General features: G+C 33.7%; 1 protein-coding gene across 1 annotated transcript; it reads left to right on the top strand.

The window, feature by feature from the left end:
- Positions 1-1,267: 1,267 nt before the first annotated feature.
- LOC101510767 (E3 ubiquitin-protein ligase COP1) lies at positions 1,268-15,460 on the top strand. Its single transcript, XM_004491035.4, has 13 exons — positions 1,268-1,708; positions 2,054-2,131; positions 4,038-4,193; positions 4,477-4,833; positions 6,456-6,613; positions 7,066-7,131; positions 9,063-9,141; positions 12,263-12,418; positions 12,556-12,654; positions 13,290-13,394; positions 14,128-14,307; positions 14,913-15,023; positions 15,102-15,460. Exons 1-13 carry the CDS (start codon positions 1,406-1,408, stop codon positions 15,270-15,272), a joined length of 2,019 nt encoding a protein of 672 aa, XP_004491092.1. The 5' UTR covers positions 1,268-1,405; the 3' UTR covers positions 15,273-15,460.
- Positions 15,461-16,774: the final 1,314 nt, after the last annotated feature.

Raw genomic sequence — 16,774 nt, forward strand, 5'->3', positions numbered from 1 at the left:
AACTATGTTATAAATAAGAGAAAATAAAGGTCTTTACATTTGTGTACAAATAATAATTCAAAAAACACCTTCGTAGACATCTTTGATATCGTTGATGACTAAAATGGTACTAGATAATTTTTTTCCCTCGAGAAACCCAGCTAGATGAGGATGGTACTTGTGTTTTTATGTGAGGTTTGTTGCGACTATGTATAAAATATTTATATGAGGTATGCATCGTGATAATTGATTTGTTACGTAGAAGAAAATACAACGTTGAATTGAAAAAGTGGTGGCCAACATCAGAGACATTAAGGGCAAACTCATGAATGCGTTATGTTAAACATAAAAAAGAAGATAATTTTTATGGGCGAGAAGAGGAAAGCATGGTTTAATACATGCTCAACTCCATTAATCACTTAACATTTTTAAAATTTATCTCTCAATTTCGCATCAGTTTGAGGTTTTATTTGCATTGATTGTGTCGTATACTTTTACCATTTTATCTTTTTGTGAGAAAATATATTGATAGTTTGAGAACTTTAAAAAACTCTAAATAATTTGTAAATTTATAATTTATAAATTTGAGAAGTTAAAGATTTTTAAGTGTAACCGAAACAAAATTTAAATTAAAGAAGTAGATTCTAGAGGGATATTACAGATCACATTTTCTTCTATGAATATTTTTTTAACTCATTATCTATTTATAAATATTATTGGTATATTTTCATTTACTCCTACGTTTTATTTGCAACACGTGTAAGATAGAATTTAAATCGCATCATTTATTTAAATTTTTTAAGTTGTAAATCTCAATATATATTAATAATAAAATAATAAATATAATCATTTGATGTGTTTATTCAAATAAAAGATGATTCAAATTTTATAAGATATATATTCTCCTTTTCCTCCTTCCTTGTATTCATTCTTTTTCAAATAATTAGGTTGCATGTAAAAAAAAAAACACGTTTCCTTTGTCACACCGAATAAAAAATACGGAATCATAAAATAAATTGAGAAAACACATAAAAATTAAATTAATAAAGAGATTATAATCAACTCCTCCCTATAACAAAATCTAAGCAACAAAGGTGACCATCAAAAAATGAAAAATACTTCTAGAATTGTTTTTTTTTTTTTTAATATTCATTCATACTAGTAATAGTTTGCTAAAAAAAATAAAATTCGTAAGAGGCTAGCGTTGTGTGATGTGGTTTGTAGCATCAAGCTAAAAGCGTAGCTATCTCGTGGAAGTCTCTCACCCTCACAAAGCACAATTGTGGGACCCACTCTCCACCCCAAAGCCCCCTCTCTTCTTCCTACAAGCAAAATCAAAATCAAGAAGAAATCACCACCACACGAAGCAAAATCACTCTCTCTCGCAAGTCGCAACAACAAAATCATTTCCACGTTAAACCTCACAATGGAAGAACACTCAGTGGGACCTCTCGTCCCTGCAGTAGTGAAACCCGAACCTTCTAAACCGTTTTCCTCCGACAACACCGTCGCCGGCGAAATTTTCCCGGTCGCTTCCATGTCCGAGCCGGATAAAGACTTCCTCTGTCCGATTTGTATGCAGATAATCAAAGACGCGTTCCTCACCGCTTGTGGTCATAGCTTCTGCTACATGTGCATCATTACTCATCTTCGTAACAAAAGCGACTGTCCTTGCTGTGGTCATTACCTCACCAGCAGTAACTTGTTCCCGAACTTCCTTCTCGATAAGGTTTGCATTCGTAATTCGCTTCTCCGTGTTCTTCACTCCTGATTTTGTATTGCTTGTTTAACTGTTTGGCTTGAATCGATGTTTTGTGTTTCGAATTGTGATTTTCGGTTTTTGAAATTGAAATTGCGTTTGAGATAAGATTAAGAAACAGGTAACTCCTTGTTTTTATGAATTCGGTGCTGTTTCGAGTTTCTAGATCTTTCGTAACCGCTCCTTGCAAATGTAACTGACTTTTGGTCGTAGTTATTCGTCTGTGGAATTTGAGCATGTTTTTTTTTTATATCTTGAATTGATTTACTTCGAAATGCAGCTCATTGTTAAACGGTTTCTGTATCAAATTTGTAGCTACTAAAAAAGACGTCCGATCGGCAAATTTCAAAGACTGCTTCCCCTGTGGAACATTTCCGGCAGGCGTTACAAAAGGTTGGTTGTAGTCTTGTTACTTATTTTGGATTGAAGTTGAAATTTGTTTGGTGGTGACCTATACTTTTGTTATAGTTGATCTTGTTTTACTTATTAGTTCAGTGTTGCTTTTTGTTTTACTTCAATTGAATATTTAGTTTTGAGTTCAATGTGGAATACATGGCACCTATTTGTAGGGTTTTAGTTTAACAAGGGAAGATTAGACAAAACTGGATAACCATTTAACTGTAGTGAGTCCTTTTGTTTACCTTGCTAATTGTGCAAAAGTGAGAGATATTTGTTGCAAAAGTAGGCTAGTGTTGTTAAATAGCCGCTGTAGCATAGTGGAATGAATATGAACAATTCGGCATTACTTTGAAATATGCTATTTAGTACAAAGTGATGTCAAGTAGCCACTATTGCGGCACTACAACATTGTAGCATAGCAGAATTAGAACGAAATGCTATTTTCTGTGTTCCGCAATTGACAACACTATAGTAGGCTGTTTTTCTTCTTCTATTGAAGAAGCAATAGTAAGCCGCTGATCGTGCTGTTCATGTTGCATTAAATCATGAATATTATTATACAAGAAAGTTTAATGTTCCAGAAAACATAACTACAGAGAATGATACTAATAGATTCCATGTTCTCGGCCTCTTAAGTTTAAGGGTGCTAGAGGGAATACTGTAGTCCTAGTTTCCTTTCAGAGGAGATAGAAGCAGATTCATTAATTTACATCAATTCGTTTGTTGCCCCATGCTTTGTATGCTATGCTGTTATGTTTCACTTATTGGAGCCATTTTAAAACATTTCATTGGAGTGTGTGTGAGTCTGTGACTTTGTGTGTATACATATGCAATCATTAATATCAAACAGCAAAGAAGAGGAGTATGTTATTATGAAAGAGGAGATAATTAAATAGTAGACATTAGATTATATCAAAATAGAAGTTAAGATTAATCTTATTTATAAAACTACAAGTGACCATTTTCCCCCTTCATCCATGTGACTTATTCCTCTTTCTGTCCTTTCTTTTCTCCCGCACAACTGGCTTTTACATTTTATTATACACACTATCCATAGCAGCAATAGGCAATAACAATTTCTTTGTAAGCCTAATGTAAGTAAGAGGAGCACAAAGTCCATTGTTCTCTGTTCTAATCTTCAGATAGGAAAACACTACACGTTAAAATTAAGAATACCACAATTTTCCATCTTTTTTCTCCCCCTTTTAACTGACAGAGATGGTACACAACCAAATCTAAAGGAAAAATGTAAAAAATAAATAAATAGAAAACTGTGTGCAGTGGATAGGTTCTCATCAATTATGTGTGGTGGGTTCTTGGTGTCTGTGCTTGTGATTGTGAATCTGGTTGGGATATTGGAGCAGAGCGTGTTCTACTATAACTGCTAAAATGTGAACGTAACCGAACCACCTTCGCCCCACCATGAGAACACCACTGCGAGATCCACCATTCTCCCAGCCACCTTGTGAGTTGTGACAGCTCCATGTAGTTTTTTGAATGAAAATCTATTATAACTGTTCATTTTGATTTAATGGCTATTGCTTATATCTCTGATCTTTCACAATACCCCACTCTTCTCACTTAGAGCTGGTGTTCAACATTTTTAATGCTATATAATTCTCACAAATTTGCTGTGTAAATGCAACTAGATGAAGGGCCAAAAATATTATTTTTAACTCTTGTCAGATTTCGTTGACTAATTTATTTTATGGAAGAGTTTCAATTATATGGCAGATTACATATGTATTAGCTTTGATGAATTCAGACAACTTTTGAACTGAAGATCACTCTGATGTTACATATTTCTGTATCACGAAATCTGTGGATCCTTGTTGATGCTTTAATTGGTCTGTGATTTTATTTATTTATTTATTTAATTTTTTTTTGCATTTTGAAACAGGGTTGTGATGTGACAATGAAGGAGCTCGACACACTTTTGTCACTCCTTGCCGAGAAAAAAAGAAAAATGGAACAAGAAGAAGCTGAGAGAAATATGCAAATATTATTAGATTTCTTGCATTGCTTACGCAAGCAAAAAGTTGATGAGTTGAAGGAGGTATGCTGGATGCAATCTATCTATTTCATTTTTGGCTAAATTATTACTTAGTAACTAAGGGTCTATTTGGTTTGAGAAGAATATGTAAATTATTTTTGTATTTATTAATAAAAACAGGAATGCAAACAGAAAACATTTTCTCACACTTAATGGGTTCTTACTCCATATGTTTCCATTTTTTTCTTTCCCCTCTTTGTACGAGTTGGTCTTTATTGTACTACTTTGACAAGTATCTTTGTTACATATATTGCTACTTAGCAATCAATTGGTGTTTCATTCATAGGTACAAACTGATCTCCAGTTCATAAAGGAGGACATTGGTGCAGTGGAGAAACATAGAATGGACTTGTATCGTGCTCGGGACAGGTACTCTGTGAAATTGCGGATGCTTGATGATTCTGGTGGAAGGAAATCATGGCATTCATCAATGGACAGGAATAGCAGTGGCCTTGCATCTAGTCCCTTAAATATTCGAGGAGGGTTGTCTTCAGGGAGCCATACTAAGAAAAATGATGGAAAGTCTCAAATCAGCTCTCATGGGCACGGAATCCAGAGAAGAGATCCCATCAGTGGATCAGATTCGCAATTTATAAATCAATCGGGTCTTGCTCTAGTTAGAAAAAAGAGGGTGCATACACAGGTTCTCTTCGTTTAATTTTTTTTGCTTGAAATTTTTATTTCTACGTGCTTTGCTTTTTGAAAGTTTAATGTCTGTTTAGAAATGCTTTGTTTGTGCCAGCAAAAACTGTTTCATGACAGGACATACTAAACAGTTTTGGGAGAAGTATAAGATTTTAGCTTGAGTTTATTTGAAAAATGTTTCTATATACCTCCAGAAGCAATTATGGATTTTTTAGCAAACGAATCTCGTTGAAATGCGCAGTTATATTATATGACCTACAATATTACTGATTAAATAAACATTCTGTTTACCTTAAATACTTTTGTTGTGGTGATGTTTTTGTTGCCATAAGCTTGAGGATTGTTGTAGTTGTAGCACATCTTAGGAGAGCCTTAGATTTAACTCCCCAACTGTTTGGTTTTACAGAGCTTAGGAAGACAGCGACAAATTTAGTACGCGTGAAGGCTAAAATGAGTTAATAGACATTAGAAAACGTAGAAAATCTTGGTATTTTTCAAGTTTATTACAGCCTTTGTTGAAGTTATGGTTAGTCTTTCAGGTATAGAGAGAGGAAAAGGAAAACTTAGAATAATAAAATTATATCGATTATGTGAATAATATTTCTGATGTTATCATTAAAGAAATGGTGCTAATTCTTTTTTATACTAATATGATAGTCTAAATCCTAATTAGATAAGGAAGAAATAATGAAAAAAGTAAGAAATATGGAAGCTGATTCTAACAGATAAACTAAGACACTAACATGATAAAGTGTTGAGAATCGTGAGATATTTTTCATATATTCTAACCTCCTTAAAGGTATGTTTGGGTAGATACTTGGGATGGCTTGTACGCAAATGGATGACAAGCATAATCCTTATGGTGATCTTGTGATCTATTTCTTTGGATTTCAACTTTATTGTTTGTGGATGAAGGCCAGGAAAAATATGCAATTGGGTGATTTTGAAATATACAAGTACATTAAGGAGTCCAGCCAGGAAACAAATTTAAATTTTACATGAAAGTAAGTTAGATGACTATAGAATATAGATGAAGATCAAGGAATCATTCTCTAAGAGGGAATTGCATTCTCATTAGATTGTACACTGAAACAACTAATATTTATTATCAAATTCTCGTCATCCTAAAGCAAGGATCGATGATTTATCCATCGATTCTAATTCAGGCATAACATATAGATAGTTGATTTATCCATCAACTCTAATTCAAAACCTTTGCTGATTTATTTTTTTCATTAAAATTAAAACCCGAATATCATAATAAAATTTCTTGAGACCCTAAGTCACAATTGATTCTCAATTACTATCCCGTACTAGTAATATAGGTAGTTAGGAACTACTAAAATAACCATAAAAAATGCATTTAAATACTACTTAGCATAGCAGAGTAGCAGACGCTTTAGTGCTTATGAATTGCAAGACATGTATCAAATTCAAAATTAGATTTTGTTTTAATGTTTTGCTGCTTCTTATGTTTTCTTTTTTGTCTTGTAACTTGAATTTTGCAAAGAATTTCTCGTTATGATGCTTTTTATTGTTTCTTTTACTGGATTTACATCTATATTCTTGGTTTATTTTCTCCCTCTATGAATCCCATCTGATTTCCTTCTCTTGGTCCAGTTCAATGACCTACAAGAATGTTATCTACAAAAACGACGGCAGACTGCAGATAAGCCACATGGCCAACAAGAAAGAGATACAAATTTCATAAGTCGAGAAGGTTACAGTGGTGGTCTTGAAGATTTTCAGTCAGTCTTGACAACTTTCACACGCTACAGGTATTACTGTCAGTCCTTTTCTGTCATTAGAGGTAATTGGATTTTAGGTAAGTAAGAAGGGGATATAATGAACAAAAGACTTTGAATTGTTAATATGGTTTAGTATAATGATTTGATATAAAACTAAATACTTACTCTTATTTATTGTAATAGAAGACTTCACATCTGAATTAAATAGGGATACAAATCATGATAATAACAAGGAAATATGAACTATGAAGATTGATATTTACTCTTATTTATTATTTCTCTTCTCTCTAACTAAAACCCTATAATTCCAATACTATTTGAAAACAATAAGAAGGGAGTTCTTATTATGTTCAATTTCTATCTGTTCATAAAGTGATTTTTTTTTTCCTTTCTCAATTTCCATTAGGGATTCCTAAAATTTAATATTTTCTCGAGTTATCAATATACAGTTATCTTCAACCTTTTTTGCTTTTTTGAAACAGTCGATTGAGAGTCATTGCAGAAATAAGGCATGGGGATATATTTCATTCAGCCAACATCGTTTCAAGGTGAGTTGCTTTATGAAATTCCCCATTGAACTTTGGTATTTATCTCTGCTCTGTAGTCAGGACTTTAAAGAAATAATATAATCAATGTTTTTATTCCAATCTATTGTTGCTTACTGCATTATGGTGGGCCAAACTCAAAGTCATGCTATGGGTCAGCATTATTGGGAAATACCCAAGTCTCACATGGATAAGAGATAGAGTTCTATAATAGTTTATAAAAAATGACACCCCTCACCTTACAAGTCGGTTTTGTAAGGATGAGTTAGATCCAATATAAAACCTAAGATGATATCAGAGCCTACTTGATCGAGTCACCCACCATTTATATACACGCACCAAGCCCAATAGTGCTGAACGTGAGGGGGTGTATTGGTAAAAACCCAAGTCCCACATGGATAAGAGATATAGCTCTATAATAGTTTATAAAAAGTGACACCCTCACCTTACAAGCTGGTTTTGTAAGGATGAGTTAGGTCCAATATAAAACCTAAGAAACATAAAAAATGGCCGTGTTCTTAATTTAAATTTGTAATATATTATTTCTTCACCATATTATAATAATGTGTAAAATGATAGATACGTTTGATTCTTTCTGATTGCTGGGACGGAAGGTTTTCTCTTTGTTTTGTTGTTTTTGCTTTCATTGAGTAAGGTTTAGATGCTGGGATTTTGGCATATAATTATACATATGGCTGTGATTAACTTGAACAGTTTTGTTCATCATCACTGCTCTAAACATTCATTTAACTTGAAAAGTCACCATTCTTCATGAGACCTTTTGTACTGCTCTAAACATTCATTTAACTTGAAAAGTCACCATTCTTCATAAGACCTTTTGTCATTTCTTTCGTCTGTACACTATTGAGTTCACATGCTCTCATATATTTGTGGACGGATGATAATGATTTTACATCATTATGTATAGATATAATGGGACATCTTAGAGCACAGTAGGACCAACGCCATTGTAATTAAGACTCTCTACTCTGGCTTTAGACTTTCGTCATCTAACTGACAAAAGAAGTGAGCCAAGCCAACTTAGTGTTTGCTTTTAAGACATTGCTGACTTTATAAATCCTCTTTTAATGTCCATATTGGTCAAACAATACTATTTTTCTCTTTTCAACATTCGCAACATTGATGTCAAGCAGTTAACTGGATTTATTTCTTTCGCCACTGAAATGTTTGTCTTCAGATTCAATTTGAATGGCACTTTTTCTGACCTGAAAACAATCCAATGTTTAGAAGGTCCTCATATAGCTGAAATATATTCCAACTGTGACTCTGCAAAATCTCTTGTAGATCAATCAGTACACTGATAACCTGACTATGACTTGCTTGTGTACTATTAATTTTATTGCATTATGAGTGTGGTGTCTGGATATGAGTGTTAGACTGTTGGTCTTTGGTGAAACAGTTAAAACAAGGGTTTGTTATTTGCCTGAACACAAAGGACACGAAACTGTAATTATTTTATATTCATTATCCTTATCTTCTTAGGGTGCAATATTTAAGATATAGTTTAAGTGATGCAGCCGAGTCTTCAATTATATTATATAATGTAATATTTAGTGCCTAATGGCCTTGTTACCATGTTTGTGATTATAGAATTGTAGGTCTTGATCTGCCGTTACATATGGGTCATACTGTGTGCTAAACTCCCTCTTCATATATGTTCACATTTCATGCTAGAGATAAATTATATAGAAATAAGAATGTTAGGTAACTACGCCAAACAAGTAGGTTTTTATTTAATAATGTGATATACTTTATCTTGCTTCCGCTGTAGTTTTAATGTGGAGGAGTTAGACACTTCATCGATGAAATGAATTGGTTGTGTGCACATTGATATTTTTATTGAAATACTTAGTTCAATGAATACTATATTCACCGAATACATAGATTCACCATGTGTATTGTTACTATTGTAGCATAGAGTTTGACCGCGATGATGATTTGTTTGCTACTGCTGGAGTTTCACGACGCATTAAAGTTTTTGACTTTTCCGCGGTAAGATGGATACCATTTAATTTTTTAATTTAACTATCTTTTTTATTTTCTTCTGATAGGTGAGTAACGTTTGTGAAATTGTGCTTATATATGGATTATGTTGATGGATGCTTCTATGAGATAGATCCAATTATGTTAAACTACATTACCTTGTCATATTAAACGTGAAAATTTTATGTTCATCTCTTTATTATAGACATTAAATAGATAGAGTCCTGTCAAAATATGTGAAGTTTATGAGTAGAGAGACACATTTTTGCGCAAAGAGAAATCCTAAAATAAAGAATCCATTCCATGCTTCAACTTTTCCTTTAGTTGCAATTGGGACCATTCATATCATTTGATATGAAAAATGCATCACTTTTATGAATTATGCATACAATTTTTTTTTACCAGTGCTTACTTTCATCCTAACTTCACCAATTTATCATCTTTAACTACTAAAATCAGATTCTCAACATTTGACTGAACGTTAATTACCCTTCAAGAGACAAATGAACTATATGATTAACTTGCTTTAAAATTAAGCATATTAATTTTTATTTATTTATAACACAGATACTATTTTATTTACTGCCATCTACTTGAAATTATTTAATAATAAGTGCACAGATAAACAAAGGGAGCAATCTGTAGTACAGTAAGATAAGGCTGTATATTTTCAAAGACCGAGTTGGAGATGTACTCTATTTTTAAAAGGTACAATGATCAAACTTAAAAGAATAATAAATGCATTTTTCAAGAGGAAAACACTTGATGACAATGATTGATTAGTTAGTTTGTCTTTTCTTAACTCTTCCCCGTTTCTACAACTACTAGCACAGTAAGATAATGCGATATAATTTCAAAGACCGAGTTGGAGATTTACTCTATTTTTAAAAGGTACAATGATCAAACTTAAAAGAATAGATGTATTTTTCAAGAGGAAAACACTCAATGACAATGATCGATTAGTTTGTCTTATCTTAACTCTTCCCTGTTTCTACAGCTACAACAGTTTCTACAGCTACAACAAAATATCATTTTCAGCAATTAAAATAGACGATTATCAAATCAAGACTGCATAGTAGGATGGAAATGAATATCTTTCAGATATATGGTTATTTAAATTTAAATAGAAATCGTTGATAACTTCAGTTTTAGTTCAAATGCCGTATTTTGAATGGACACAATTGATAGAGATCCAAGCCTCTCCCTTGGTCCAGTTCTAATTCTCACCAATTGACTACCCTCCTTCCCAACCCGCCTTGTTTATATGAAACATGCCTTACTTGTTTCGTTTAACGATCTCAATGTAACCAATTAAGTTTCTTAACTAACAAGCTTGTTGAAGTTGTGGGATTTTAGGGAAAAGGAGGAGAGAAAATAATAAGGGTTTGAATATTATTGATAGTAGATTTAAGCTAACTTGATTACAAAAGACTCAATACTAATATCTATTTATAGAGACACATAGACTCAATCCTAACTCAGAAATAAATCATAATAATAATGAGAGATATTCTAAGATATCTCTATGATTATAAATTGTTCTTAAAAAATAACTCAAGATACTCGAATATAATATAAAAGATCTTATAAGATATTTTCTAATATTCTGACACTCCCCCTCAAGCTAAAGCTTACTAAGCTTAGCTTGTTACAAGGAAACAATGTTTTGCTCTGCAAAATAATAAAAATAGATGGAAAAGCAACTCAGAGATGCAGGTGAAGTCGGAGAGAATTACTATAAATACAGCCTAGCCAGATAGCCGGAATGATCATTAGCATGAGAGAAATTCATGGCAAGCAGTTGTACAAAGCAAGGTCCGTCCTTCTAAAAACAACATTTGGAAGCTTCAAACCAATAATATTGGAGAGACGTGCTTCAAGGAGAGAAAGACAAGGCCAATACATCTGGGACAAAGATATGGCCAGTGCACCTAGGACAAATTGCCATGCTAAAGTGTGAGTTATGAAAATAAAAGACATTGTCAGAATGACCATCAATGGAAAAAGAAGTCATCATTAATATGATTCATTTGTGGAAAAAGGGGCACCACCGGAATGATCGTCGGTGGGAATAGAAGCCGCTGTTATGATCTATTAGTAAGAACTAAATTGCATGACAAACACCAAAGAGGAAACAGCGCGACTCTAATGAAACGAAGTCATGATCGATCAGCGAAGTGAGAAAATGCATCCAAAACAGGAGAGACAATGGTTGTTTTGGAAAACTTGCTGGAAAACGTTTCCAGCAGCGACAATAGATGGAAGGCAGCAGTAGACGGTGGATCTTGGAGGCACATGAGCGCGTGTGGAGCAACTTTTGACCTAAAAAAAATCTGGGTTGTGTAGATTGGAAAATTCCGCACATAATGGAAGTGGTTGTGTTGGAAAATGTTTCCAGCAGCGACGACAGACAGCACCAGACGGCGGCGGCGGCAGTAGCAGACGGGGCAGCAGCGGTGATTGTGGGCAAAAGTGACAGCAGTCACAAAAAGGAACGATCATGCTAGAAAAGAGAAACTATGATTATATATTCTCAAACTATTGGGAACTCGACAGCGGAATAGAGGCGAGATCGTTCAAGGAGGATCGAAATAGGCTCTAGATACCATGTTGAAGTTGTGGGATTTTAGGGAAAAGGAGGAGAGAAAATAATAAGGGTTTGAATATTATTGATAATAGCTTTATGCTAACTTGATTACAAAAGACTCAATACTAATCTCTATTTATAGAGAAACATAGACTCAATCCTAAATCATAATAATAATGAGAGATATTCTAAGATATCTCTATGATTATAAATTGATCCTAAGAAATAACTCAAGATACTCGAATATAATATAAAAGATCTTATAAGATATTTTCTAATATTCTGACAAAGCCTATGAGAGAATTTTGGTGAATATGTTGTTACATGGACAGGGAAAATCCTGTGTAGGAGCACGAAGCTCTGTAAATCACTAAATATTTCTCGAGTATTTAATAATACGACTACTGATTTTTTTTTTAGTTTTTTTTTTAGAATTCTATTTTTGATTTTATTTTTAGTTATTTAGTTCCCTAACAGATTCACTGTTGTAATGTTGCCGAAACTAATAAAAAAATGACCATTCCCTATGTTATTGCTTTTCAGGTTGTGAATGAACCCACAGATGCTCATTGTCCTGTTGTGGAGATGACTACACGTTCAAAACTTAGTTGCTTGAGTTGGAACAAATATGCTAAGAATCAAATAGCTAGTAGTGATTATGAAGGAATTGTGACTGTTTGGGATGTGACCACTCGAAAGGTAATTGTGAACTCAAATGGTCAGTTTTTCTTGTATCATCTGTTTTGGTATGTTATTTCATTGATATTGTTTTGACTGTTGTATACATGCTATGTTTTTCAGTTTCTTTTCTTATGACTATCATTTTCCTTTGGCAGAGTTTAATGGAATATGAAGAGCATGAAAAGCGTGCATGGAGTGTTGATTTTTCAAGAACAGATCCCTCTATGCTTGTATCTGGTAGTGATGACTGTAAGGTATTATAGAACATATACTTGAAAGTTTTTATGCCAATTTCAGTGCAATGCATCTGTATTTTCTGATATATTTTCAACAAAAAACCTATGTAATGTCTTTCTGAATCATTATTGGAATAAACATGAATTTTTCTGTCTAATCCTAATCATAGTATTGATGTAAGAGTTAGATTTATTTATTTATTTATTTTCGTTTTACTTGTACAAATTCAAATTAAATTCAATTGTTTTTAGCATGTTCTGCAAGATGGTTGTGGCTCTTTACTACTAGCCTTCTACAATTTAAGCTGTCTACAGCTTTGTTGGTTTGTCAAATCGTTCAATCTGAATGAACTCCTCTTCTAGCCTTCTACAATTTAAGCCAACCCCCGTTTTTAACAACTTTCGCTACACTTGTTTTGCCTCCTTTTCCCTGTCTTCCCATTTCCCCTTGTTGTGAACACTACTATGTTTATTTTCATTCTTCTGGGTGTCATCATGTTTATGTATGTTTAATAACGACTATTTAGCATTTCCTGCAACATGAAATTACATGGTAGATAAGTGATCAAATAGTAACCTTTTCTAACTTTGTTTTGATTTGTATTTTTCAAAGCGATTAAACTAACTGTAATTTCTGTATATTCTTTGAGCAGGTCAAAGTTTGGTGCACAAATCAGGAGGCCAGTGTTCTAAATATAGACATGAAAGCAAACATATGTTGTGTGAAGTATAATCCTGGATCTGGGAATTACATTGCAGTATGTACCTTTTATTCCGTTAGTAGAGAATATCATGACTCAGTTCTCTTAAATTTAATCCCCTTCATTTATTATCTTGTAATTTATCAGTCAGCTGCCAACTCGTGACTTTGCTAAGCATTTGAAAGCAATATGCTTTATATTACATAATTATAATATTTTCTCAAGAAACGGTTCTTCTGGAATAGCTTGTGTTGAATATATTACCTTTATCCCTAAATATAAGCCCCTTTTGAGAAATTAATTTGCCTCGAAATATAAGCTCCTTTGGGAAAACAATTTGTTCCTAAATATAATCCCTAATTTCAAAGTATTAGATACTTTTTTTTTTCAAATACACTACCAAGTGTATTACAAAATGAAAAGTTAGGGTTGAACACATTCATATATAAAAGGGTATTTTAGAAGCATTAATACATTAAATACACGACTCATTTTTCTCAATATTTATGTGAAAATTGTAAAGGCCGGAGCATTTAACATGGGACAAAGGTAGTTTTTAGTAGTGGTTAATAGCTAATATGAATGGTCGTATTTCTCCATATGATTGGCTTTCTTGTCTGCTCATATATGTATTATGGATAGTGTGTTTTAGGATTCACTTTTCGAGAACATTAGGCTAGTGGCTGCATATAGCAAATCTATCAGCAACGAAATTACAATTATAGATACACTTGACTCTGCTCCTTCTTTGTAAGTGTTATGTGTTCTTATCTTCCTTATCCTTTTACAGGTTGGGTCAGCAGACCATCACATTCATTATTATGATTTGAGAAATATTAGTCGTCCAGTCCATGTTTTCAGTGGGCACAAGAAGGCTGTTTCATACGTGAAATTTTTGTCCAATGATGAACTTGCATCGGCATCAACAGATAGTACACTGCGATTATGGGATGTGAAGGAAAACATACCGGTGAGTAATCTAACCAAAATAGTTTATTGCTTAGAGTTTGACTATTGTTCAATTTCTCCTTCACTCATTCTGCATTTAATTTGTAGGTTTCTGTTGGCTTTAATTGCTTACTTTAAATACTATGTCTGCCTACTGGAAGTTATGTGCCTACCAATAATTTATTTTGAAAATCTAAATAGCACCAATTCTCTAAGGCAAGTGTCCTTAGAGTATTGTTTAATTAGTCTAAAAAATTAAGTTTTAATAGGAAGTTGTGCATTTAATACATTAAGTAATAATTTAGCTTTCCAATGAATAATTATTTTGTTTGGAGTCCTTAATGAATGCCCTTAGGGCACTGGTTAACAAGACTTATTCCCTAATTTCTCGTTACACCCTTACCGATAGTATTTGTGTATGGTATGCTTTGAGGGTATCACTTTATAATTCAATTTCTGGCTGAAACTTGTCAAAAATGGTTTTGAAAACAATTAAAATTGACTATAAAATTACTTTTGAATTGTGTAAAATGGACTAAAGGCTGGTAAAACCTTTTAGAATATTTTTATTGGCAAATTTTTGTACTTTTTAATTTTTTTTATTCATTTTCATTCAAATGTGTACAGGTTCGTACTTTCAGAGGCCATGCAAATGAGAAGAACTTTGTTGGCCTTACAGTAAGCAGTGAATACATTGCATGTGGCAGTGAAACAAATGAAGTATTTGTCTACCATAAGGTTTGTGATGTTTAATTATTGTTTCCCTTGCATTTGTCTTGTACTAAATAACTAAAAGAGTTGAATCACCCTTTGCAGGAAATCTCCAAGCCTCTTACTTGGCATAGATTTAGTTCCCCTGACATGGATGATGCGGAAGATGAGGCTGGATCTTACTTCATCAGTGCTGTATGCTGGAAGAGTGATCGCCCCACCATACTAACTGCAAATAGTCAAGGCACTATCAAAGTGCTGGTGCTTGCAGCTTAAACACAAGGAAAAATAAATTAGAAAGTTGAATCGGTATTATCTGTTCCTATGCTACAAATTGTTGTACCATTAAAATTGTACATATTATTTGAGTGTATATTGGTAGGTTTTAGGGATCTTAATGAAGTATTAGCTGAGGACAAACTATATGATAAATCAATTAATTAGAGAAACTGAGCTTTTACCAATTAAGGACCTCAAATTTTTCAAAATAAATTATTTTAGGATTAAGCAAAGCCTAAGGTTGGAAATGAGGGATGTATTGGAATTAGAGTCTTGGAGAGGTGGAGTGAGAAAGTAAGAGGTGGTGGTTTGGGAGGTGGTGGACCTAGAAGAGAAAGACATGGAAAAGGCGGGTGGATGGCAAGCAACAGAGGACCGAAGGAGGAATAGGTGGTGGAGTTGATTTTCATGTGGCATGACTTTTAGTAGCTATTGATGTATGGGGAATAGGTGGTGGAGTTGATTTTCAGGTGGCATGACTTTTAATAGCTGGCAATTTTCATGTATGTGTCTATTATTATGATACCTTAACTTCACCCATGTCTAAACTAAATGGATATGGTAAGGGTGTCGTAGAAAACTCTCCCTCACTTGTTATCTTTTGAAAAATTTATTCTTTTTATAATTTTTCATTGAGGTGGGTTTCTATCTTTTCTGTGTTACATCACACACACAAACAATAAGCCCTCATTCATCAATCCTCACACTAATATGGTGAATCCTCAAGGTTATACCTTCCATCTCTCAAATTTCCCTTCCCCTCTTCTATGATTCTGCTTCCATTATCTTCCCCTCACTTCCACTCTCTTCCTCTCGGTTGGAGACTTGGAGCTCTACTGTTTGGTCACTCACTGTCTGTCGCCGAAACTCCTTGCCTTTCTTCACCACCCTTACTGTACAAACAAACACAAACTTGAAGTTATCTATGAAATCCATTTCTAGTCCAGATAGAATGAACAAGTGTCCGAATCAGAAGCAAAGGAAGGCCAAAGGCAAGCTCTATGTTCCTAATCCTCGGGAAAAACACAACCACCTCTATTGAAATTAGGGAACCCTCTTCCCCAGGGTCGCTTGCAGGGGTCAAGTTTGAGTCAAATGCTCCTCCAAACAACCCACTGCAAGAAAGGTATCCCTCCTACCTCTTCAGCGAAGGAGCTTTGATTAAAAGCAAATGCAGCTTTTGGTGGGTCCCACGTACCCTGTTTTTCGCTGCAAATCTATTGGCCCATTTGGTATATGGATGTCAACGTGGGGGAACAAAGCGGAGAGTACTCAACCGTTCATCATCCGCGACACTCAAAATGTCTCCCTTCTCCGTCTTGTAGAATTTTTTTTTTTTCGGTCTCCATCCCCACATATCTTGTAGAGACTCCATCAACATAAAAAATTATGATATTAATCTTATTTATTTAGTGAAATTGGTAAAAATATTTAACTTTAATTATAAAACAAATAAAAAATTATGATACTGTCATTGTGAACAATATAAATCACAATAA

Source organism: Cicer arietinum, chromosome 2 (assembly GCF_000331145.2).
Source record: "Cicer arietinum cultivar CDC Frontier isolate Library 1 chromosome 2, Cicar.CDCFrontier_v2.0, whole genome shotgun sequence".
Classification (NCBI taxonomy): domain Eukaryota; kingdom Viridiplantae; phylum Streptophyta; class Magnoliopsida; order Fabales; family Fabaceae; genus Cicer; species Cicer arietinum.